Source organism: Saccopteryx leptura, chromosome 10, assembly GCF_036850995.1.
Source record: "Saccopteryx leptura isolate mSacLep1 chromosome 10, mSacLep1_pri_phased_curated, whole genome shotgun sequence".
Taxonomy (NCBI): Eukaryota; Metazoa; Chordata; class Mammalia; order Chiroptera; family Emballonuridae; genus Saccopteryx; species Saccopteryx leptura.
The window spans coordinates 63180803-63207489 of NC_089512.1; the positions used below are offsets into that span (position 1 = coordinate 63180803).

The following is a 26687-nucleotide window of genomic DNA, read 5'->3' on the forward strand; positions in this document are numbered from 1 at the left end:
ATTGGAGCAAAGATGGCCCGGGCGCTGGGGATGGCTCCTTGGCCTCTGCCCCAGGCGCTAGAGTGGCTCTGGTCGCGGCAGAGCATCGCCCCCTGGTGGGCAGAGCGTCGCCCCTGGTGGGCGTGCCGGGTGGATCCCGGTCGGGCGCATGTGGGAGTCTGTCTGACTGTCTCTCCCTGTTTCCAGCTTCAGAAAAAAAAAAAAAAAAAAATCACTCCCTACCTTATTATTATTTTTTTGAGAGAGAGAAAGAGAGAGAGAAGAGAGAGATGAGAAGCATCAATTCTTTGTTGCAGCACTTTAGTTATTCACTACTTTCTCATATGTGCCTTGAGCAGGAGCTACAGCAAAGTGAGTGACCCTTTGCTCAAGCCAGAGATCTTGGGCTTCAAGCCTGTGACCTTTGGGCTCAAGCTAGCGACCATGAAATGGGGTGATGTCGATGATCCCACGCTCAAGCTGACGACACTTTACTCAAGCTGGTGAGCCCGCACTCAAGCTGGCGACCTTGGGGTTTCAAACTTAGGTCTTCAGCATCCCAGGTTGTCACTCTATCCACTGTGCCACCACCGGTCAGGCTCCCTTTTTTAATTTATTTTTTTGACAAAGACAGAGAGTGAGTCAGAGAGAGGGACAGATAAGGTCAGACAGACAGGAAGGGAGAGAGATGAGAAGCATCAATTCCACAGCATGGGTGCACAGTGGCCATGACAGCACGTAGGGCTCTAGCTCAGGATGTGAAGACCCTCCTTTTGGGATTGCAAAACCCCCAGTTTCTTTTTGGGCAATTCAGAGGAAGTATGAGCCCACGTGGGGTAATAGAAGACTCTCCTCCCAATTTGACTCAAGTCAGATTTAATTCAAGTTGAAAATGAAAGCAGTGGGACCAGTCTTGTTTCCTGAGTGCAGGGAACAGTTCAAACGTGTTAGAGCTGTTTTATTTGAAGGCAAGGAATGGTTAATAAAATGGTGCCTTTGTATCTAGGAGCGCCTGGCCTTGTTTCTCTTCTTCAAAGAGACAGATTTTTTGCGATTGGTGAAAACCTTTGAAGATTGTAGTTTAAATTCAACTGGAAAGTGGTCACTGACATCCAGGGCCTGTACGGATAAAAGGGAAATAAATTTGAGAATTAGGAGACATTCTCATTTTAGTGATGAGCAAATTCAGGCTTCAGGGGAGAAGATGAAATGTCCACAGTTACCCAAAAGAATGCATACTGGTGAGCAGCTCACTTAGAAATTTAGGCAGGCCCTCAAATCAGAGTCCATAGGCATTGAGATTCAAATCCAGTGGCCAATGTTGTGTCTCTAGTGGTGATCTCAAAGAGTGATACCAACCCATCTTCCCAGGACGGTGGCACAGAAAGACAAGAGGGCAGCCATACCTGCTCTTCAGTTAACCCATAAGCTTTCTGGAAGTCAAAGGTGCCGTTTGATTTGGGAACAACAGAGCTGACAATCTCTTGTCCTCTCAGCACAATCCTACAGAAAAGGAGGAAAATACAATCATGTTAATCCACCCTATTGATTTCTGAGATCAAACCAAGGTCCATGTTTGACATCTGGAACTGACTGAGCAGCCTGAAGAATTACAAGATGAGTCAAACTGCTGGCCCATGACCATCCACTGAGCTGTCCCTGATTCTGAGCGGCTGATTGGTTTCCTGTGTTGGCTAGCAATATCACCTGGTTAACTTTGAATTCAATCCACAAGTAAGCTCTTCACGTGAGGTTGGAGATTTCTTACAGCCATCCTTTTGGGCCCAGAGAGTCAAGAACGACTTAGTTGAGGCTCTGACTTCTAGGTGTGTGCCCAGGTGGGCGCGCTGATCTTGCTAAGCTCTCCTAGGACCCATCTAGCACAGATGTTTAAGAGATATTTGAACACAGAACAAAGATTGGCATTGAGTCCATTTCATCTTTTTCCCTTTATTAATTATGTATATGCCTTTTTCAAAACCACAAAAGATACATGCTGTTAAAGAAAACATAGAAAGTTCAGAACAGAGAAAGGAAAAAAAGTTAAAAAAAAAAGGAAAATCATAGCAGAAACAACAAATTAAGCTTTGAAAAATCACATGTTATCCTGCCATCCTTTGGCATGATGTATATAACACTGGGGTTTTAGCAAACACCTTCTTAAATCTGTTCCCCCACCTTACCTAACCTATTGTGAACATCTTTCCCTGTGATTCACTGTTCTTCTGCTTCAGTATTTTCGATCATCTCCCTCTTGTTTGCCAAGGGAGAAGAATGGGACCACAGAAGGGACTTGACCTGCTCTAAGACACGCAATTGACACGTACTATTCTGACAGCCCCGCACAATGGAGCGAGGTGGCAGGGAGCTCAGTCTCCTGAAACTTCCCACAGTGACTCTGCTTTACCGACGCCAGGGCTGTTTCCACTTGCAAAGGCTAGTGATGACTTCTGCAATGAACACACCAGCCCTGAAAGCTCCCAGAGGAGCAAAGGAGGTCATGGGGTGACAATGAAAGCCAGACCTCCAAACTAAGGAAGTAAGCACAATTGTCATCTTGCCGATGGCCAGCTCACGCATTCTCAGTGGCAGGCTGACTCCTGGGAACAGAAGCCAACTGTGGGGCCAGGGCTCCTAGGGGTTCCCCGCCTGTGACCTCTGCTGTGGTTGCCAGGTCACAGCATTCACAGGCTTCAGGCACTCTCCCCACTTCCCTCTCGATTTAAGGAGCAAAGGTGAGAGCTGATAGACGATCCCTAGAGAGATTTTACAAATATAAGAGCATGCTATTATTAAATATTTAATGTATGTATTTGCATTTAGAAAAGTACAGCAAAAGCTTTAGAAATATAAACACACTTGCTCTAACTGGTCTTGTTTTTTTTATTGTTGTTGTTGTTTTAGAGTTTAACCTTAAGGAAATCATAAATATAAGCACAAAATGCATATATAGAATCAAAAATGCTTAAATAATTAACCCTTGGTAATATAATAACCTAATGCTCAGTGATAGTGGATTGAGTAGGTAAATTGTGGCATATCTTTGTGATGAAACAATTAACAGCAATGACTGTACTGAGTACTTATCATATGGCAGGCATTGTGTTATAAGATTTAAGTATGTTATTTCTTTTCATTTTAATCTCATGTCCATGAGTGAGGCACTACTATGATCTCCATTTATAGGTGAGAAAACAAAGGCACATATCTCTCGGTCATAGACATAGTAAGTATAGTAGAGCTAGGATTTGAACCCAGGCCTGTCTGACACCAGAGTCCATCCTGGCCACTGCTGAACTATAGTGCCCAGTTCATGCAATTTGTATACTGCACAAAGCGGCAGGTGGAGAGGCCTGAAATCTGACTCCACTCTCCAAGCCTAGTGCCTCATCTGACCAGTGGGGGCACCTTTTCTATTGAATACTAAGCCCTATATGGGCTAGCAGGGTCCAGCAGACGACTCCCACCTGTCATATGCACAGCTGGTGCTCATCTTGACAGTGGTGTCCTCTTGGTCCCCGATCAGCCAAGTGAAACTAGGGTCAGTTCTCAGGCGGATGCTCTTCCAAGCCTTCTTGGGGACATAGCTGCAGCCGGCATTGAAGTCGCCCATGAAAATGAAATTCTGAAAAAAAACATGATTTGGAGCACCAGTCACTTGATGGACATTGTTGCCAAACTCTTGCTTAGAACTGCTAACAATGACTCCATCTCCTATGCCCAGTAAATGATAAGCTAAATTGTGTTCCCCCAAAATCCATATTTTGAAGTCCTAACTCCAGTACCTTAGAATGTGACTGTATTTGGAAAGAGGGCCTTTAAAAAGATAATTAAAGTAAAATCAGATTATGCAAGTGGGGCCTAATCCAGTATGACTGGTGTTCTCATGAAAAGAGGAGATTAGGACACAGAAGGATACAAAGGGAAGACCAAGGGGAGAGGCCTCAGGAGAAGCCAGCCCTGTTGACACCTTGATCGTGAACATCTAGCCTCCAGAACTGTGAGGAAATGAATTAGTGCTGTTTAAGCAACCCAGTCTTTATACTTTGTTATGGCAGCCCTAGCAAACTAACATAGGGTCTTTTTGAATTCCTTTTTGTTTTTTAAAAGAAAAGTCCATGATTTAAAATTGAGTCACAGTTTTGACAAATATTTGACAGGTGAGTGTGTACAAGGGAGGGTGTTCTTAATGGGAAGGAGGGTGTTTGCTGTAGCCGCTCCCTCCTGTTCTTAGCCACCGTATCGCTGTAATTCAGCAGGCAGAGTTAGGTGGGGATAAAAGAAGCCAGCTAATTTATTCCTTCACATCTTTTGTCTCTGGCTCGAACATATGAACGAATCATCACTTCTTGTTTGCGAGCAGGAAAGGTGAACTTGGGTGGTGTGTTTGACAACTCTGGCACAGCTTTCTCTCTCCTGTTGTCCTGAAGTTGGGAATTTATTCCTGCGGAAATTCTGTGTGTTGAGGAAGTAGGATGAACCTTGGATCCCCAACAGAACCATTCTATCTTGGAAGTGTTTCTCCCTGCAGCATTTTTAGAACAGAATTTTAATATTCCTCTATCCAGAGGAAGTGCCAGATTTCTATGTTTGTTCTATTGTTTGGGGTGATTGCTGACTTTAGAGTTTTCTTCAAAAAACAATTTTATTTTGACCTCAGTGATCATGGTTTTCCCTGAGATTGATGGGTATAGTAGCAGAAGAATGTCATCCTTCACTTTAGAGACTGCTAACTTTGATTAATATCGGCACAATTTACTGAGCATTCACTGTGTGCCAAGTCCAGTACTAAATGTTGTATAAAGTTTCATTTCAGTCTCACAAACACTAAGAAGTAGATTTAGCCTCTGTGGAAATGGGATAGAGGGTCTGTTCTACACCACTCAACTGGGAGGTTCAAGTGGTGAAGTCAGGAACTGAACCCCAATCTACCTCACTGAAGGCTTCCCAGCATGAGTTTCCCCTCTTGTTCATTTTTGTGCCACTGATGCCTCCCGAGTACCCAACACTTAACAGATGCTCAATAAATTCTTGTTGAAATAATGAATTAATTCATCATTTTAGGAATGAGTGAATGAGTCTTTCTCTTAACATGCTCTTTACAAATAAGCAATAAAATACACCCCCTGAGTTCCCCATGCCCCAACTCTGAGTCCACACTTTATTTGACTAATTTTGTACTTTCTGCACTGGAAATAAGAAGGAAGACAGGGGTTCAAAGGAGTCACATCCTGAGAGAAAAGAATGTGGAAGAACCCTAGTGAACTTCCATATTGCCAACCCCCTTCTCAGACCCTCACAGCCACAGGTGGTAGCATCTTTGTTTTACCAATGCGGAAATAATTGAGGCCAAAAGGAGGATAAAGGTAGTCCCCTTCTGTTTGAAACCACTACCCTCCTCCCCTTAGTCCATGATATTGAGGTGGAGCTGACACAGATTTAGCCAATCAGAGCACCTTAACCACCTGATCACAGTGATTGGCTCAGGAGCAGACATGTGACTCAATCAGAGCCAATAGGACTCAATCCTAGGGTATTTTTATTGCATTGTGGGAAAGAAAATTTGTCATTTGGTGATGCTGGTGGCCATCTTGCCATTCCAAGGGTAGAGCCAGCCTGAAAATGGAGCCTACCCAAGGGAAAGAAGAGCCAAAGGGCGGGGAGAAACAAGCCAAGCCCTGATGACTTTGTCTGAGCCCTGGATCAGCTATGCTTGAACTATACTCCTGGACATTTTAGTTACAAGACCAATAAATTGCTTCTCCTTTTCATGAGCCAGTTTGAGTTTCTGTCACTTGCATCTGAAAGACCCTTTACCTCTTTGTGTGTCACTGTTCTCAACTGCAAAGTGATAGTGATAAAAGTAGCTACCTCATGGGGTGATAGGGAGGATTTGGTAAACTTGTCCATGTCCAGCCTCAGCACAGTGCCTGGCACCAGCTACTGCCTCAGTGAGTGTTGGCAACCATTATTCGTGGAGCAGGATGTGAATTCCCAGGACCCACATGGATGGTACCCAGGCAGAATTAGCAAAAAGGATATTTAGGGTTGAGGAAAAGACTAAAATGAGGCTCAAAAGTGGTGGTGTTCTGCACATGCTCTGTCCTCCTTCCCCCTGGGGAGTCACTCATCCCTCTCAAGGACTAGATTCTGCCCCTGCTAGGTGGGAATTCATCACCTCTGCCTTCCAGTGGCTTTTCACATCTGTGTAGACATCGACCAGCTCATCAATCTCTTTAACGGATGTCTCGGGGGTGGTGTGCAGGGGAATAATCACGAAGTCCTTGACAACTGAGGAACAGGAAAGAGGCAGAGGTCACACATTTTCTCTGGCAAGTTTCTAGGAACACTGCTCAAGGGAAACAAGCTGTCCTCCGAGAGAGTATGGGCTGTATCCTCTGAGTCCCCCCATTTCCAGAAGGCCCAGCCAGTGGTTGAAATTTGAATGATCTTAGGGTCATGAGACAGCTAGTTTCAGTACACGGAAGCCTCTTTTCTCCCAGTCGCCCTTCACAGCTAAGAAAAAACTGATAGGCAGTGTTCCTTGCTGGCATTGTGGGTGTTTCTATTTTCTAATTTTTTGGCGAACTGTATTTTATGTTTGTTTTTTTTTTATAATAATAAGCCTATTTGAGTTTTGTACTTAGAAAAAAAATTTTCTAATGAAAAAAATTGAAGCATGTCAATTAATACTGCTTTTGTAATCAGGGAAAAAAGCCCCCAACAAGTTATTTAAAAAATAAAGCAGATTTTTGTGGAGTGTTTTAAACCTCCCCCACCAGGAGGGATTGAGAGAGCCAAGGGCCGCCCCCCTGCTCTGAAAGGCTCAGCCTCTGGCTTTCCCTCATCCTGTGCCTGGGTCCCCGCCCCTGTGCAGCAGCTGGGAGCTGTTGAGGGCCACACAGTGGCGAGCCAGGACTGAGACCTGCTGCCCATCCTCCTTTTGGTCCTATACACACCCCAACCTCTTAACTTGAGTGCTATTATGCCCTCCCTCTGGAATGCCCTTCCTCCAGTCCTCTTCAACTTAATTTCTTCAGGTCACAGCCTAATGTCACCTCCCAGGGGCCATCCCTGGTCTCCTTCCCCTCATTTAAGGTGGCCCCTCACCCTGCTAGTCATTGCTTTACTGCTCTGTTTGGCCCACTGGAACCCAGTGCTGTGAGGGCTGGTTCCTCTGTCCCATTCACCCTCTTGATTCCAGTATCTGGCACAATGCCTGGCACATGAAGGTGCTAAAAATGTTTGTTGACTGACTGAATGAATGAATGAATAAATAAGGGTATATGAATAGCTAACTCCCTCATCTTTAATCCCAGATAGAGAGGACATACAGAGCTTTCCTCGAATAGAGAGAATACTAAACAGGACATGGCCGAGGTGCCGTCCCAAGGGAGACAGAGAGGGCTCGAGATGAGTGACTGACGTGTGGAAGCTCAATACAAACAGGTTCATCAGCAATTCACAAAGGCTGATGACTCTCTCAGAGAAGAAGTGTGGGGGTGCTCTGAACACTGCCCTGGTCAGCCGAATGGGAATCGGGTACGTGACAAAGGATTATTGCACGTGCTCTCTGAAGCCCCCACTTCTCTTTCCTTACCGGGAATTTCCTCCCCATTCTATGTTTGTCAGCACTCTGCCTCTGAGGTGATTAACCCAGGGCTGAACTTAAATCTGTACACACTTATAGCTCTGCATATATTTCTTTGGTCATTATCTGTCTCCCCTACTAAAACATAACTTCATGAGAGAAGGAACCTTGTCTGTCTTACTCGGTACCTGGAACAGACCCTAGCACATAGTAAGTACTGAAAAAATATTTGATTCTATATAGCTCCAAATGGCAAACCAAATTTATTCTTGACTCCCTGTGGAGTGTCGCATAGCGGTTAAGAGCATGAGCCTCTTAGAGGGTGGCTTAGGTCGCCCTGGCAGTCCAGTCCACTTCAATAGCTGCTGAATAAATTTGGACCACGGACTCCACCTTTTTGAACCTGTTTCCTCAAATGTAAAGTGGAGATAATCTTAGTTCCTACATTATAGGGTCTTTGCAAGGAGTATAGAAGCCTGGCACTAATCAGTGATCAATAATTGTTAGTGGTTAATATAAGTACTATTGTTGTTAGAGTTCAAGGTGTAATCATCTGGATTTCCTCTCTACCCCCAGCCTATAAGGGAGACTTCTATGTAGTTACTAAAGGGAGAGAGAGATCCTAGGTTGAGGGTTCATCTTTATTGGCCATCACTGGGAATTTTTAAATGAAGAAATGGTTGTAATTGACTGCGACTGAGGAATTTTGGTAAATAATTTCTATCAACCTAAATGCTCCAAAGACAGTGGAGTTATCATTGATTCCAGTTATCAACACCTCCAGGCTGGGAGGTGTTGAGTCATGGTATTCTGAGAAGCCAGACTAGTGCTGTCAAACTGTACTGCATCTTCTAGATCCAGGAATTATTATTATTATTATATTTTGTGACAGGGACAGAGAGAGGGGCAGGCAGGGACAGACAGACAGGAAAGGAGAGAGATGAGAAGCAACAATTCTTTGTTGTGGCACCTTAGTTGTCCATTGATTGCTTTCTCATATGTGCCTTGACCTGGGGGGGTGGCTACAGCAGAGTAAGTGACCCTTGCTTAAGCAGTGACCTTGGGCTCAAGCCAGAAACCTTGGGTTTCAGGCCAGAGACCTTTGGGCTCAAGTCAGCGACCATGAGGTTGTGTCTATGATCCCACACTCAAGCTAGTGACCCCGCGCTCAAGTTGGTGAGCCTGTGCTCAAGTCAGATGCGCCCACACTCAAGCCAGTGACCTCGAGGTTTCAAACCTGGGTCTTCCAGGTCCCAGTCCAATGCTCTATCCACTATGCCACTGCCTCGTCAGGCTAGGAATTCTTAATGGCCTTCTCTATCAAGCCTAAACCCTCCCTAAAGATGCTGCATAAACCCTGGGATTGCAGCTCACACTCAGGGCTCCTGCCCAGTCACGGGACCACTGGGGAGATTGTGGGCAAGAGGGGCGTGTGAGTCTCACCGGTGTAGGGTGACTGGAACCAGACCACAAAGGGCTCCCTGGAAAATACATCTGTGTCTCCAGCCTGATAGTCATGGTAAAGGTAGCTTTCCTTCACAGACACTAGCTTTTCCCTAGAAGAGAAAAAAGGAAGTCCGCCCAGCTGAGTCAGCTGTCATCTTACTTCTGTCAGGAAGCAATAACGTAGGTTCCCACGGCTTCATTAGCTTCTCAAGCAGGCTCAAGAGCCGGAAGTAACCTTTTGCCTGAGAACAAGGTGTAGTCAATTCTTCTCAATGTCCAGGGCCCTTTGGGAGCTGAAGATCTGTGCGGCATTAGTTATATGGGGGCACCCACAATTTAGTGTTCAGATGTAAAATAAATTACTAGTAGGAGAAGATGAGAATATGAAGTTCTGGGATCAGCTGTGCCAGGCAACTCAGGTTTCCATTCCTGGGCCAGGACTTCTACGAAGGATAAAGAAATCCTGAACCCCCTGACCAGGCAGCCACTGGTCAGCCAACAAATTAGATGTTAGGAAGCTGCTCATGTTTTCTAGTTTGAAGAGTTGATACTTTGCACCAGTCTCAATTTTGATGGCAATTATTTTGATGGATGTTGAGAACTGGTTAGTGATCAAAATCTGTTTTGAAGAAAGGATATGCATTTCGATTCACTTCATAGCCATTATTTATAGGTAAACACATGTTCCAGGAAGTATAGAATATACTTACTTGTAGAAAAAGGCATACTGTTCTTTATATGTGTTTCTTCCAAGCCGAGAACTAATCACATAGTTGTAGATTTTGACTCTTGAATTTCTAGAAAACATAACGATTTTACATTGCATCTTAAAAGAAAGACATTCCCCTATCACATAGGTTTCCATCTCTCCAATCTGCCTCCATATCTCCAATGGCATCACATAGAAGGTCTGCCATTTTTTTATCACCTTTGAATCTAATAAGAAGGGTCATCATTGACTGGAAATGTGACACCTGCCAAGGTCTTTACAGCCATTATTTCTTGTTCTTATATGTGGGTACTATTGTTACTTCATTTCTATAGATTGCAAGTATGAAACTTGGATTTGAACCCAGACTTACCCCCAAATTCACATGTTTTGGCCTGTTTCTGTGGGAGACCATTGAGACCATAGAAGTTTCAGGCCAGAATCAGCCCCAAATCCCACTCTGACTCATGGCTGGGACTGCAGCTCATACTTCCTGGTGGAGCATCCTTACCAGGTTGCTCTATCCATGCACCAGCCTCGAGAATTTATCACTTGTAGGGTTCCTATTAACATTCTCTCCTGCTCTGAAAACCCTCAGGCATTTTCTCACAAGCTCAGAATTAAAATTTCAAATCAGCTGCAGTTTATGTTCTGGGGTCTCGAGGTACAGCCATGAAGTCCCATTGACTCTAACCCTCTCCTGTCCCAGAGAAACTTGACTCTCATTGTGTTTGCCAAACCTGCTGAGAACTCCAGCCTGGGCAGATCCTGACCTGGTTTCCCTCCATCTGCCTGCAGAGAAATCTAGGGCATGTCTAAGCCAAGGCATAGTTTCAGGTTCGGTTGGAACAAAGCAGAAAGGATCTTTAGGTGCCAACTTAGGCTGTCCAGATATCCCCGGGCTGTCGATGCACATTCTACGTCAGATCAGCCACTGGGGCTCCAGGCACATGGACAGTGGGCTCCTCGGGGCTTCCAGTCAGGGCAGGCTGGCCCTCTTCTGATTCTGGCCCGTCAAGTCCTGGGTTGGCAAACTGTTAGCAATTACTCAACTAAGCAATGACAAAGCTCCTTCCTGGCTTACGGAGGATAAGGGGACAAACCGTCCTGGCTGTCTCTGGGGTCCATAGGACAGTCTAAGGAGGTTGGGGAAAACTGAGACCACTGGAGGTGAGAAGACTCAATCCAAACTGACTGGGGGAGATGCCTAAAGACCCCTGTTCTCTCAGCCCCCCCTACTTCTGAAAACTGACAGAGCCACTCCAAGGACAACTGAGGGGTCTCAGAATAGAGCACTGGCTTTGGATTCAGGCATGACCCAGGCTCAAAAGTAGGCTCAGTCAATTAATGGCTGGATGACCTTGGGTTGGTACCTCTTCTCTGTGCCTCAGTTCCCTCAGCTATAAGGGAAACAGTCATGGTATCTACCCCACAGGGTTATAAATGAATTAACAGGATGCTTGGCCCACAGTTAGGGTATCGATGATAGCTGTTGCATGTGGCCCCAGACCATCATCTGCTATTACAATTCTTTCTTTTACTAACAGACATTGCTACATTGTAGACACAGGTCAGCCTCTTACATGCATGATTTAATTATCGCCATATCCCAGGAAGAGGAGTTTTAGTATTAGCCCCATTTTAGAGACAGGGAAATGAGGTTGCTAACTGCCTTGAGGTCACGACAGAGCCAGGATCCAAACCCAAGTGTCTGAGCTGAGCACAGATGCCTAAACCCGGTGCTACACACTGTCTTCCATTGTCAAAGAGCAGATCCAGATCCAGACAACCTGCCAAGGATAAAAGGGGGGAAGCTCAGCGCCAACTCTGTATTTTCAGATGAGAAACTGAGTCCCAGAGAGGTGTGGGGCCAGCCCAGGGGCCGTTCCTGTGAAGGAGGGTGGCAGTGCTGTTCCTTCGGGATTGATCATTCATTTCTAAAACAACAATGTGAGTTTTTCTAATTATAAAAACACAGTAATGGCCAGATGTACTGTTGCTCAATCTGGATGGTGGATACATGGCTGTTTTTACCATTTTCTCTGAGTTTTAAGTATTGTTAAAGTATTTCATAAGAAAAAAATAAGGGGAGTATAACATTCTTGTATAAAATTTTGGAAAATGCAGAAAATATATAAAAGAAATCATATTTAAATTCCTTATAAATTTGTACTCTGAGATAGCCACTGTCAACATTTTAGTTCATTGCTTTTGAATCTTTTATATGTTTTTTTGTTTTATTTAAGTATTTTTTTACATAATTGAACTACTTGGTACATATTACATACTCTAGTTTATTATTTAATCTTACCATGTATCTACTAAAGGAATATTTTATTAGAAGTTTTACAAAATCAGAATGCATCAGCTGACCAGTGGTGACACAATGGATAGAGCATCGACCTGGGACACTGAGATCCCAGGTTCAAAAACCTGAGATCACCAGGCTTGAGTGAAGGCTCACCAGCTTGAGCACGGGGTTGCAGGTTTAAGCATGAGATCATGGACATGATCCCATTGTCATGGGCTTGAGCCCAAGGGTTGCTGGCGTGAAGCCCAAGGTCGCTGTCTTGAGCCCAAGGTGGCTTGCGCAAGGGGTTCCCCTGGCTCCGCTGGAGCCCCCAGTCAAGGTAGTGTGAGAAGCGATCAATGAACAACTAGTGTGTCACAACTATACGTTGATGCTTCTCATCTCTCTCCCTTCCTATCTCTGTCTCTCTCTCTAAAATAAAATAAAATAAAACTACTTGAGGACATTAATTTTTTTTTCAGAGACAGAGAGAAAGTCAGAGTCAGAGAGAGGGATAGGTAGGGACAGACAGACAGAAATGGAGAGAGATGAGAAACATCAATCATCAGTTTTTTGTGTGGCACCTCAGTTGTTCATTGATTGCTTTCTCATATGTGCCTTGACCATAGGGCTACAGCAGACCGAGTAACCCCTTGCTCAAGCCAGCAACCTTGGGTCCAGCTGGTGAACTTTTTGCTCGAACCAGATGAGCCTGTGCTCAAGCTGGCGACCTCAGGGTCTCGAACCCGGGTCCTTCCGCATTCCAGTCTGACGCTCTCTCCACTGTGCCACCGCCTGGTTAGGCAAGGACATTAATTTTTAACTTGTAAAATCAATTCAGACATTTTATAAATAGTCAAAAAAATGCAGAAGTATATAAAATAAAAAATAAATGTTTCCATTCCTTCACTCACCCCCTATATAATGGTCCTCCAATCACAGCACCTCAGCCCCCAAAAGTAACCACAATTAACAGTGTGAAACATATCTTTCCAGTCTTTCTTATATGCCCATGCAAACTCAAACACACTCTCATTCCTGTGTAGTGTGATGTGATTACTAAAATGGATTATTATACCTACAATTCTGAACTTGTTTTTTTGATTGCAGCCATGTTTCCATGCTGGACTATTGAGGTCTAGCCTATTTTGTAGTAAACATGATTTATAATGGCCACATAATATTCTAGCCTGTGGATATAACATAATTTCCTACTGGCACTCAATCTTTCTTTATCACAGTACTTCTCAGCTCACCCTCTTGTCTTTTACTTTCATTTCTCTTTGTGCTGGCTCCTCATCTGTTTCCCTTATTTTGCTTTATCGTGGTAAAACTAGCTGGTTGAAAGTTTTCAGGGCCCAGGCAGTGCTGGCCATATGCACTGGTAGTCAGGATGAGCGCTTGCTCTCACACTAAGTTCAGTTCCCTGGGGCTTTTCAGGTGCCCTTGTACTTGACCTTGAACCCACAGAGCGTCTGGGTCCCCATCTTTACCCATTCAGCCTCTCCATCAGCATGGGACAGATCACATTGTAGCTGTCCTTGATTTCCATTAGAAGTATGATGTCGCAACGTTTGATAACCTGAAAAGAGAGAATTGCCAGGTGTTTGAGACCATTTACTACAAGTAATAAAACCCTTTTTGGGGGTACTTACTATATAGTAAGTATTAAATTGGGTGTTTTTTTTAATTAATTAACTTCTTGCCTAAAATAAATGAAGGACTCCCTTAGGTAGGTGTTACTAATATGTTTGCTTTATTTTTATTTATTTTAATTAATTAATTTATTTATTTTAGAGAGAGAGAGAAAGGGAGGGAAAGAGAGAGAGAGACAGGGAGGTAGAGAGATAGAGAGAGAGATGAGAAGCATCAACTGGTAGTTGCGTCACTTTAGTTGTTCATTGATTGCTTCTCATATGTGCCTTAACTGGGAGGCTCAAGCCAAGCTAGTGACCCCTTGCTCAAGCCAACAACCTTGGGCTCAAGCCAGTGACCTTTGGCTTCAAGCTAGTGACTATGGGGTCATGTCAATGATCCCATGCTCAAGCCTGCAAATCAGCACTCAAGCTGGTGAGCCTATACTCATGCTGGTGACCTCAAGGTTTCGAACCTAGGACCTCAGCATCTCAGATTGGTGCTCTATCCACTGTGCCACCACCAGTCAGGCTACTATGTCCATTTTAAAGACAAGGAGCCTGAGGCTCCAAAAGAGGTGTGTAAAGTATCTGAAGCCACTCAACTAGCAAGTGGCCAGGGCAGAATGTGAACTTAGGCAATTCAATCCAGAGCCCATAATCATACCTGGAACTTCCTACCTCTTGGCTTTGCTTGAAATTACAATAATAATAATAATATATCTATATATCTATATCTATATTATATATTATTTATATATAATATATTATATAATTATTATAATATATTAAGCCTTTAGTAAATGAAAAGTACCAGGCTGGAAACTGAGGTATAATTATAATGATAATAATTATAAGAGCTGACATTTATTGTGACCCACACTAAGCCTCATTAACCCTAAGAGATGACTATGATTATTAGCCCATTAAGCACAGAAGGAAAGCAAGCTCAGAGTGGCTGAATGACTAGCTAGAAGGCAGACAACCAGTATTGGTGGTAGAGTCAGGAGAGAGACAAATGGAAACAACTAGCTACAATGAGAGAGAAATGAAATTTGTGTTAAGCAAGTCACAGTTTAGGAATAATTAATTATTTCTTCCTAGACATTGGGGAAAGTTCTAAGAAGGAGAGAGCATTTGACGGCCCTGAGAGGTGAGCAGGAGCTCAGTGGGTGAAGAATAGAGACATTCCTTTTCTATATGATTTCCATATGTAAATATACTTAACAAAATTGGCATCAAATGACCAGTCCATTGGTTCAAAGTATGGACTTCGAGTCAAATGGCTTTGGGTTCATGTCTTGACTCTATCTCTCACCAATTGTGTGACCTTGAGCAAGTCACTTAAGCTCCCTTAATTGCCAGATTCTTTATCTGCAAACTGGGACAATTCTTCCCTCATGGGGATAAAATGACATACTGGATATAAAATTCTCAGTCCAGTTCACAACACAGAATAGTGCTTAGCAAACAATGGCAATATTTATCATCAAGTTTTTGTCTTTTCTTAACCTAATATTACGTTGTAAGTGTTTCCTCCACAGTCATTAAATATTCAGTTTTTGTGACACATTTTGTTCTGCCCCAACTCAGACCGGAGGGGCAGAAAAATGTATTTCCCCTGGCTGCATTTCCTCAGGAGGGGGCACCAAGGAGGGGGTCCCCAGAGGCCCTCCCAGACCCAAAACTCAGTGAGATTTTTCCTGACTTCACAGAGGGGAGTGGATTAGAGGTAGTGCATACTAGTGATGAGGGAATCCCAACAGCGGGTGTTATGAGTGGACCTGGGGAGAAGAGAAGGGGCATTTTGGAGAATTCATAGAGTGGCCCATGAAAGCTTCTTTAATGCTTCTAAACAGGGAGCAGCACAGCACGGTGTGGAAGAGCCCAGAGAGGGTCATTCAAGCCTCAGTTCTGGCCCTTGCTCTTTCCTGTACTTGCTCCATGACTTTAGGCAACTTACTTCACCTCATCTGTAAAATGGGCATACCAATCAGAGGGGTTGTCAGGCTGAACTTGGATATAGCAAATTAAAGGCCCAGGACACGGTCAGCACTCCCAGATTAAATGATTGTGCACTGTAAGCTCCGTGAAGAGGGGGACAGTGCCCCCCACACCCACCGTCTCACTCCCAATGCCTTGGAGCATCTGGCACATGGTCTCCCTTCAATGAGTATTTGTAGGATGAACAAGCTCTTACTTGTTAAGGACACAAACCGAAGAAGTCACAGGCAGAAGGAGCCTTTCTCAGGCAGGATTTGGCATCTGGAGAACTGCCCACGGTGCCGGCCAGCAAACCCAAGCTGTAGAAGGCAGGTTTCCTTGCTCTCCCACCTCCCCAACGAAGATCATGACAACAGCATGATGCTGGCCTCATCTCTGATGTGATAAATCCAGGATGAAACAGTAGAAAAGGCATTTCCACTTACACGGTTGAGTTATATGGTTGGATTTGAACCTGGTTCTTCTGCTTACTAGCTATAAGTCACTTCTCCATTATGATCTCAGTCTTCTCAGTGATAAAGTGAGGGCAATGCCACCAACGTCAAATAAGAATATTTCCTGGCTTATAGTTCCTGGCTTATAGGAGGTGCTCAGACAAGGGGCCCTGTAAACAGTACTATCCTGAGTGCCTGGGATTTAAGTTTCACTGTAAGTGCTGTGGGTAGCTCTGTTTTCCAATGGCTTCTGTTTACAGGATGGTTTTGCAATAATGGGAATGGTCTGGAGCCTTAACAAAGACTTCAGACATGCTTGGTGTTTGTTGTGATGGGCTGTCCATCAGTCAGCCCTCTAGGACACAGCGGCTTAAGGAAAGTGCCAATTATAGGTCCCCACATGATGAAATCACCAAAGAACAAAATGTCAGCCACTTAAGGCTGTGGTGACAGTTCCTGGGTAGACTAAGTGAGGAGGGTGATAGGAATTCAGTAGCTACCCAGGCTCCATGGAAACTTGTGTGAGGAGGTGTAGAAAATAGTTTCTGCAAATGTCAGAGTTTCCAGTTGAGCCAGAGAATCACAGTTCTCACAGGCTTGGCATGACTGTCCTGGCTAAAAAGGACATCCAGAAAGCCTCAGGTACCATGCAAAGGGCAGGGATGGCCAGGTCAGAAGGGACTGTCAGAGGAAGAACAGAGCGTACCAGTCCTTGCGCTAATCCAGTTTGCCTAATAACAGCACCAGCAGCTTGTGTTTGTGGTAACCTTTCTTGTCATCCTACTCACCTTGACTATGCTCAGCCAACCTATGCTGCAGGTTGTGTAAGGCCCATGTTACTGAAAGTCCCTGGAGGCCCAGGAAACAAAAGGACTTTCTCAAGCTCCCTCACCCTGCTGCCAGATGGGATCTGAACCCAGGCTCCTGGCATTCCCACTATATAATGGTGCCTGACGGGCTTTCTAAGATAATAACACCCTGTTAGAACCCTGGGAAAGGTTTCAGCAACCAGCAGCAAAAATAAATTAACCTGGCCCTGGCCAGTGGCACAGTGAATAAAGCATTGTCTTGGAGTGCCAAGCTCACGGTTCGAGCCCCAGTCAGAGTACATATGAGAAGCAATCAATGGCTGCACAACTAAATGGAACAGTGAGTTGATGCTTCTTTTCCTCTCTCCCTCCTCCTACCTTCCTTTCTCTCAAATATCAATGGAAAAAAAACAACGAAGTCTTTTTTTTTTTGAGAAAGAGGGAGAGAGAGAGGGGGAAAGAGAGAGAAAAACATCAATTCATCCCACTTAGTTGTACACCCATTGATTGCTTCTCATACATGCCCTGACTGGGGCTTGAACCAATGATCTCAGGGTGAAACCAGCACCTTTGGGAACAAGCTGGCACCTCAAGAACGAGCCAGCAACTCCGGGATGAAACCAGCAACCTCAGCGCTCTGGGGATGCTCTATCCACTGTGCCACTGGCCACAGTAAAAAAGTAAAGTCTTTAAAAATTAGTTAATTAGTTAATTAACCTGTGGGGCAGCGATATTCAACCTTTTTCATTTCATGGCACACATAAACTGATTACTAAAATTCTGCGGCACACCAAAAGCCGTATTTTTTTTGCCAATCTTGTTACTGGACAGGGACCTAGCCTTTTGGGTCTGCCTAGGGCCAGCCAGTAGTATGTGGGTTCTTGACTTCGTGCAGAAAAAATTTTACAACACAAGTCCAGATGATTTTGAAACTTAGTTTATTTAAGTTGGGGACAGTGAAACAAGGAAGGGCCTAGAATAGAAGAAGTAATGAGAGAGCCTAGGCAGGGCTACCTTGGGTCTCTAGAACCCTTATGGAAAGAAATGAGAAGTCAGAGAAAAGGGGGCCTTGGAGACAGGTTCAAGGGGTGAGCCCAGGAAAAGCTGCCACTCCCCACTGCTCCCCAGGTGCAAGTCTCCTGGGGTCTGAGCATAGGAGAGGCACGCCTGTGGGGTGAGAAGAGGCGAAGGGGGACAGAAAAGGTGCAGGTGTCATCCCGGGAGGAAGAGTGTGTGCTGGGTCCTTTGTTTTGAGGTTTTTTTAAGACTAGGAGTTTAGGGAAGAATTTCAGTAGACTTTTCTCAGCTTTCCTAGGTGTGTTGTTTCAAGGTCATGGTCTTGCTGATTGGTTCTTAGTCGTTGCAGCTGGTTCTGACATTACCCACCTGGTTTAGCTGCTTTTCTGATTCTGGAGCTAAAATGCAAGTAAGTCCTAGCTGTTATCTCTAGGGAAGTAACCTTTAGTATCTGGCCATAAATTGCTCCGTCAGTTTGTTCAGGTATTTGCCTCCTTTTCTCCATTCTATTTGTCAAGAATTTTTTCTAGATTCTTACTATCCTGTCTCAATCTGACAAAGAAACTCATAATTTTGATTTACTCACCCCAGATGACTACTATTATCTTGGCTGTTGTTATTTTTTATTTGACTATCTAAGGGAAAAGAGCTCAGTGCCCCTGACTAAATTGTCAGGCATTGTTGCCCTGGCTGGTGGCTCAATGGGTAGAGCATTGCCTAAGAGTGCTGAGATACCCAGTTCAATCCCAGGGTCGCCAGTTCAAGCCCAAGGGCACTGGCTTGACTCCAATGTCGCTAGCTCAACCCCAAGGTTGCCAGTTTGAGCCCTGCTCAGGGAAGGTATTAGAAGCAATCAATAGCACCACTAAGTGGAACAACAAGTTGATGCTTCTCTCTCTCTCTTTTCTAATTGATTTTGAGAGAGAGAGACAGGAAGAGAGAGAAAGAGAGTGAGAAGCATCAACTAGTAGTTGCTTCACTTTAGTTGTTCATTGATTACTTTTCACATGTGCCTTGACCAGAAGACTCCAGCCAAGCCAGTGACCCCTTGCTCAAGCTGACAACCTTGGGCTCAAGCCAGCAATCATGGGCTTCAAGCCAGTGACCTTGTGATCATGTTGATCCTGCACTCAGGCCAGTGACCCCATGCTCAAGTTGGCAAGCCCGTGCTCAAGCCAGCAACCTCAGGGTTTCAAAACTGGTCTCAGTGTTCCAGATCCACACTCTATTCACAGCACCACCACTGGAGGCTCTCTCTCTCAAAAATATTGCTTTTTTTTTTTTTTTTTAACAGGGACAGAGAGAGAGTCAGAGACAGGGACAGACAGATAGGAACGGAGAGAGATGAGAAGCATCAATCATCAGTTTTTCATTGCGACACCTTAGTTGTTCATTGATTGCTTCCTCATATGTGCCTTGACCGCGGGCCTTCAGCAGACCGAGTAACCCCTTGCTACCAGCGACCTTGGGTCCAAGCTGGTGAGTTTTTGCTCAAACTAGATGAGCCTGCGCTCAAGCTGGAGGCCTCGGGGTCTCGAACCTGGGTCCTTGGCGTCCCAGTCCGACGCTCTATCCACTGCGCCACCGCCTGGTCAGGCAAAATATTGCATGCTTTAAAAATTCTTGCTGCACACTGGTTGAAAATCACTGCTGTAAGGTAGAGTCAACTGACTCCAGAGAAGTGTGGGCAGAGTTTTCAGGCACTGATGATTTTATCCAAGGAAAGTCTTATCTAAGCAGAGAAAATGATTAGAATGGGGAGTGGAGGAAAAGTTGATGGGGTGGAGGGAGGGAAGGAGAAAGAGAGGAAGAAGGTGAAGGGAAATAAAAAAAAGGAACAAAGAAAGGAAGGAAGAAAGGAAGGAAGAAAGGAAGGAAGGAAGAAAAAAAGGGAAAAAGAAGGGAGAGAGGGAGAGAGAGAGAAAGAAAGAGAGAGAGAGAGAAAGAAAGAAAGAAAGAAAGAAAGAAAGAAAGAAAGAAAGAAAGAAAGGAGAGAGAAAGAGGAGAAAGGAAGAAAAGAAAAGAAAAGAAAGAAGGAAAGAAAGAAAGGAGGGAAGGAAGAAAGGCAGGAAGACAGGCAGACAGGCAGGCAGGCAAGTAGAAAAGAAGGAAGGATTAGAAAGAAAAGTAAAAATCTGTCTGTCCCTCATTGATGGTTAAAAGGCTGGGCTGGCATCCCAGCTCCCCACCCACCTACCCACAGGCTGCACGATGTTACTTCACCTTTCATTATTCATCACCTCTACAAGGGAAATAAGTATCCTCCTTCCTAAGGGTTATTAAATGAAATCCTGTATTTATAGCGCCTGACATAGCATTCAATAAATGGTAATAAGAATTACAGTAGCAGCCAGCCCTCACTTGAGAGTACTGTGAACCAGTTACTGATTTAGGAGCTTTACATTTATGGGAGAAGAGGTTTAATGGCTTAAATGGCTTTTATAATTACTGCTGCTGTTATTGTTACAAAATTTCAAGCTAGCAGCTACCTTCACCCAAGGAACTAACTTGAGCTCAATTCCCCACAAGTCTCTTCAGGTCTGAAAGCAGTAGAGAGGGCATGAGAAGTATGCCAATTTTCAGATAAGAAAGGGGCTCACCTTCACAATGACATCCATGACCTTCTGGTTTTCCTTCTTGGTTTCCCCGAAGGACCTCACGTTGAACGAGCAGATCCTGAGGGCCAGGGTGCCACTGACGGAGAGGAGGAGCAGCAGTAGGGCAGCCGGCAGCCGAGACATCCTGGCGCTGCTCCCGGGCTCAGGGCTCTGTGAGAGGACCACAGTGTTTGGGGAGCAGGCTCCAGTCAGCTCCTCAAGCCACTTCCTCAGGCTCGGCTGACTTATAAAGCCTGCAGACAACAGGAATTACTGGATTCCTTGTTGCTACTTTCACTTCTTTGAGAAACTGAAGATCATGATTTTCCCCCAAGGAAATGAAGGAAGTGAACTAGTTTTTTAGGATCCCCTGTTTTTGTCACTCTGGTGAGGAAATTGGTCTGCCTAATTTAGGCACCATCCCCTGCAAAGTCACTCTTATCCCATCCTGGAGCCAGCTGTGACATCTGGTCCTCTCTCCTCTGGTCTCAAAAGGCCATGTGCCTTTTTCCTGAAAATGGATGATGGCGGAAGTGGCCCACCCCAGAGGGCACCCGGGGTGATAGAGCCTTCTGTAGGGACAGTGAGGCGGTGGGGCAGTCTGCTGTGTGTTCTGCTGTTGCCAGGATTTGGCAGCCAGCTGTCCCTGACACACCCAGGCTGACATGCTAACCACCCTGATGGGCGGTTAATTAAGGTCAATTCTTATTTGAATGACATAATTTTTAAGGTCGTTTTTCTGTGTATAACTGAACACGCCAAATGCTAGCAATGTAATACCAGAGAGAGCAATTGCTGGTCAGTTAGAAGGGTCAGCAAAATGTCCTTGGCCTTTAAGGACAAAGAGCCAGTTAAAGCCCTGGGAAAGATTCACGATTCAACCTGATATCATGCTAATGTTTGTGAGAGTTATGTGGCCCTGGGAAAGAAAGATCTTGCAATAAGTGTAGGATTTCAACCCAAGTAAAATGACTTTTAGAGATTTAGGCAGGAAGATATGAAGATCTGAAACACAAAAGAAAGTTCAATCAAGTTATAGACCCAGGTAAGATCTTCAGACTTTGGCAAAGAAAATTCTTCGTGAAGCGGGTATAGATAATGAGCATAACTTGTCACTAGCATTAGGACCTCTGGACCATCTCTTCTTGAAGTGATGGGCATGTGGCATTAGCCCCACCGAGTATATGTATATTGCCAACATACATCCAGCCAGCAACCTGGCCAAATTCTCTGACCAAATACATCAGAAGTAACCCCAAATAGTACATGGAAGGTGAGGTGACTCTCCCGCTGTCTGCACCCAAACCTAGGGCCTGGTAGAGTCTCTGCTGTGCAGTTCCGTCTGGTCTGCAGCTCCCTTGGTGAACAGCATCTTCCAACCAGAGGAAGAATTAAGCAAGGCACACATGTTTTGTGGGTTTTAAGAAGGAACTTATACATATGTGGTATTTTATAAGTGTTGTAGCATACAAGAAATTCTGGCCTTTTAATTGCCAATCTTGTAACACCAACATAAAATGTGCAAGTGGGGTGAGGGGCAGGGGATGAGCATCGACTTAGATTCGCGCCTTTACCTTGAAACCTAACTAAGTTTACGTGCAGTTTTGGAACATTTATAAAAATTTTGGGTTAACAGTATTTTATAAGTTTAATTTATTAGAGTTAGAATTATTTAGTATTAAAATGGTTGGCTTTTTTATACTTCAGACAATTAAAGAATTTTACAAGGAAATAAGGTACAATTTAAACTTTAAAAAAGATTTAAAAATTTTGTTCATGGGTCCATAAACTCTTAAAAGTAATTATATAAGTTTGCTGGATGTAGGATTGCCAGATTTAGCCAATAAAAATACAGAACATAGGTACATTTGAACTTTAGAGCATTTGAATTTAATTGGGCATCCTATATTTTATCTGTCAATTCTAGCTGGATTTATAAAACAAATAAAAACTTTCATAAGCTAAGCTTAAATATGTGACATTTTCTAAGATAATAGCCACCTTGTTAGGGTCCTGGGGGTGGTTTTATTTTAGTTCCCAGCATTGAAAATAAAGTAACCTATAAGATGAGAGAGTAAATTAATCTGTCTTTGAATTATTAACTTTGATCATTTAAATATTAATTTGAAAAATAAAGTATACCTCTGAAGAGTGGTTCCTGCATGTAAAACTGCCTTTGAGTACTTAAAAAAATCATGTGAACAGACAGAAGAGATTGGCCTCATTCTGTAATTAGCACATTTATTGCATGGAATTGAACTAAAAATAAAAAGTGGCTGAATTTTGGAAGGAAAATCCTGAGAGTCGACTCTAACTGAAGCCAAGTAAGTGCAGGGGCTTGGCTGAGGGATTCGGTATTTCATCTCACTCAATACTCTCCCAAACCCTTACTGTGGTGCCTCCATTATCCAGATAAGCAAACTGAGAGCTGTGCCCAAGGATGCACAGCTCGCACGTGGCAGAGCTGGGGTCAAAACCCAGGCACACTGACTCCACACCAGTGCCCTCCCCACCAAGCCAGGCAAAGCCTTGATAAGGAACGCTACGGGTAGGGGACGGGGAGGAGTTGAAGGGAGGACCTCCACTTTTTACTGTACACATTTTGGCATTGGATTTAAAAATAAAAACAAAGATGTACTTGTTTAGTAATTAAAAAGAAAGATAAAATGTTAAAAGCTTTTTTCAAAAAAATATTTTTGCAGGTAAGCCTGATCAGGTGGTGGCACAGTGGATAGAGCACTGGACTGGGTCTCAGAGGACCCCAGTTCAAAATCCCAAGGTGGCCAGCTTGAGCACAGCCTCACCAGCTTGAGCGCGGGGTCGCTGGCTTGAGCATAGGATCATAAACATGATGCCATGGTCGCTGGTTTGAGCCCAAGGTCACTGGCTTGAGCATGGGGTCACTTGCTCTGCTGTAGCCCCCCCCCGCTCCCCCCTATCAAGGCACATATAAGAAAGCGATCGGCCCTGGCCGGTTGGCTCAGCGGTAGAGCGTCGGCCTAGCGTGCGGAGGACCCGGGTTCGATTCCCGGCCAGGGCACACAGGAGAAACGCCCATTTGCTTCTCCACCCCTCCGCCGCACTTTCCTCTCTGTCTCTCTCTTCCCCTCCCGCAGCCAAGGCTCCATTGGAGCAAAGATGGCCCGGGCGCTGGGGATGGCTCTGTGGCCTCTGCCTCAGGCGCTAGAGTGGCTCTGGTCGCAACATGGCGACGCCCAGGATGGGCAGATTATCGCCCCCTGGTGGGCAGAGCGTAGCCCCTGGTGGGCGTGCCGGGTGGATCCCGGTCGGGCGCATGCGGGAGTCTGTCTGACTGTCTCTCCCTGTTTCCAGCTTCAGAAAAATGAAAAAAAAAATAAAATAAAAAAATAAAAATAAAAAAAATAAAAAAATAAAAAAGAAAGCGATCAATGAACAACTAAGGTGCCGCAATGAATTGACACTTCTCATCTATCTCCCTTCCTGTCTGTCCCTATCTGTTCCTCTCTCTGTCTCTCTTTCTCTCAGTCTTTGTAAAAAAAAAGTTTTTAAGATAAACAATGTCCATGCAAACATGCCTGTGTGCATGTGAGCCACAGGCAGCATTCCGTTTGTTCTAGGGGGTACCGATAATGGACGGGTCAGAGTGACAAGGCTATCCAGGCCAGCCCAGGAAAGCGGAAACCCTCCCTCATCCTTCTATTAGGTTGGAGGGTTGGGAACTGAGAGGTTGAGTCAGTCCCTTCTGGGAGCCTGGAGCCTAATCCCCCCCACTGGCCTGATACCACCCTGAACACTTTGAGGTGTCCCTTCTTCTGCCCTTTAGTGGCTCTGGATGGCATTTCCTGAGGCATGTATTTCCAAACACTAGCCTGTGGGATGCTTCTGAAAAAAAGGATAGCTATTTATCACTCCTTTTTGGAGACTGATAACTCATATTAGCACATTAAATGTTCTGAGAAGTGCTGCAAAAAAGAAAGCTGCTACAACTGTGTTGCACAGGGGGACCTGAATTTGTTGTCCTTGGAACCCTTTTCTTCACAGAATTCCATGTAATATCCTAAACAACGTCCACCTTGGAAATTACCATCCTGATGGAGCAAGAACAGTCAGATCCCTTCAGAGCTAAAAACTCAAACTCTTGTCATTAAGTCCTTACCAAAGAGTCCCATACATGTCATATAAATGGGAGGAAAGGTGGAGCAGGAGTTCAGACACATGGCCCAGAACATCACTGGTGGCTATGGCCATTCACCATGGGCCCTGGTAAGACTGTGGTCAGTGAGGACCAATCCACTGGGACTCAGGACGCCTCAACTTTGAGGATGGCAAGATGGAGATTCCCAGAAGAGTATAAGTGCCACGAGCTGAGTTGCCCAAAAGCAGCAAAAAAGAAACCATGTGCCTGTGGGAAAGTCCCCAATACTGGCAGGGGTGAGCCCATGATCCAAACAGGCGTTTCCCGTGAGCAGAGCTACCTTTGTCTCACGAGGAGTGAGCCCTAGCGACAAACCTGTCATGTATGTAAATTGCTCCAGTCATCACGTTTCATAACCACTTGGAGTTTGGGGTGGGGAGAGGCCTTATGTAACTTTACATAACTGAGACAGACTCCCCTTGTATGATGGTTTCCAGCTGATAAAGCTGTTTGAATTTTGACCTCAAACAGCAAAGAGGGTCACTTTCTGAAGGGCAAACCTTGGTATGTCACTGTTCGATCAGAACCTTTCACAGGATCTTTATTTGACATAAAGACCAAATTCTTACGGTGGCCTCACCTAGTCATTTCTTCAAGGTCACATTGCTCTACTCTCCTCTTCCTCGCCTCCCAGCGCCCCTCACACCGCCTAGCTACCAGTTCCCACCTAGGCCCTTCGCACAGCTGTTTCTCCCCCTTCCGTGCTCTGCTTCTTCCCACCTCTGGTTTCAGCTAAAGGGCTGCTCTCAGAAGCCTGGCAGCCCCTCAGAACTCCTCCCTCCCCTTGTCTTTCATTGTGCCTAGTTCCTCGGTTTTGTGGCAGTGTTGCAATGTATTATTATCTATGAACTTACATGTTGTCTTATGTCTGTCTCCCTCCCAGACAGCTCTGTGGGGCAGGGACACCCATGTGTGTGCACTGCTTGGATCGGTATGACAGGTAGCAGGTGCTCAATAAATCATTGTTGAATTCCTGATGTGATGCTCTGACTGACTCCAGAGCCCAGCTTCTCGGCCACCCTGTGAGAGTGCTGGTCCAGCAGAGTTCAGGTCCCTGGAGGACCCCAGGCCACTGAGACAAAAGGAAAACAACCACTGCATAACATCTGCCTTTCGAGGAACACTGAATGCTAAGTTCTCAGAGAACTCTCTGACACAGGAGCACAGCATAGAGCAGTCTTCTCAACCTTGGCACTGACATTTTGGTCCAGATAATTCTGTTGTAGGGGGATGTCCTGTGCATTGTTACAATGGTGTTTAGCACCATCCTTGGCTTCGAACCACTAGATGCCATAATACCTTCCAGTTAGGGCACCCAAAAATGTGTCCAGACATTGACAAATGTCCCCAGGGGTAGAGATATAACCTTCTAGAGCAGGGGTCAGGAATCTTTTTGGCTGAGAGAGCCATGAACGCCACATATTTTCATTCTTTTTCTTTTTTTAAATTTTTTTTTAGATTTTATTTATTCATTTTAGAGAGAGGAGACAGAGACAGAGAGAGAGAGACAGAGAGAAAAGGGAGGGAGGAGCAGAAAGCATCAACTCCCATATGTGCCTTGACCAGGGAAGCCCGGGGTTTTGAAGCGGCGACCTCAGTGTTCCAGGTCGATGCTTTTACCCACTGCGCCACCGCAGGTCAGGCCGAACGCCACATATTTTAAAATGTAATTCCATGAGAGCCATACAAAATGTTTAACACTAAATACAAGTAAATGTGTGCATTTTATGTAAGACTAACACTTTTTTTTTAGAATTTTTTAAAATTAATTAATTTATTTTTACAGTGACAGAGAGAGAGAGAGACAGATAGGGACAGACAGACAGGAATGGAAAGAGATAAGAAGTATCAATCATCAGTTTTTCGTTGTGACACCTTAGTTGTTCATTGATTGCTCTATCATATGTGCCTTGACCATGGGCCTTCAGCAGACCGAGTAACCCCTTTCTTGAGGTGAGCCTTGCTCAAACCAGATGAGCCCACGCTCAAGCTGGCGACCT

At 44.8% G+C, this 26687-nt stretch overlaps 1 protein-coding gene across 1 annotated transcript; it reads right to left on the reverse strand.

Annotated features, from left to right (window-relative positions):
* Positions 1-838: 838 nt before the first annotated feature.
* DNASE1L3 (deoxyribonuclease 1L3) lies at positions 839-20969 on the reverse strand. Its single transcript, XM_066351461.1, has 8 exons — positions 20514-20969; positions 13509-13597; positions 9727-9813; positions 9014-9126; positions 6158-6270; positions 3447-3604; positions 1386-1482; positions 839-1098 (listed from the first exon to the last, which is right to left on the reverse strand). Exons 1-8 carry the CDS (start codon positions 20652-20654, stop codon positions 982-984), a joined length of 915 nt encoding a protein of 304 aa, XP_066207558.1. The 5' UTR covers positions 20655-20969; the 3' UTR covers positions 839-981.
* Between the last annotated feature and the right edge of the window lie 5718 nt (positions 20970-26687).

Excerpts from the sequence above, each read along its gene's own strand:
- DNASE1L3 (XM_066351461.1), bottom strand. The coding sequence starts at position 20,654 with ATGTCTCGGCTGCCGGCTGCCCTACTGCTGCTCCTCCTCTCCGTCAGT. Across the intron at positions 1,483-3,446 it reads ACCAGCTGTGCATATGACAG|GATTGTGCTGAGAGGACAAG; the intron begins GTGGGAGTCGTC and ends CCTTTTCTGTAG. Across the intron at positions 1,099-1,385 it reads ATGGGTTAACTGAAGAGCAG|GCCCTGGATGTCAGTGACCA; the intron begins GTATGGCTGCCC and ends TTATCCGTACAG.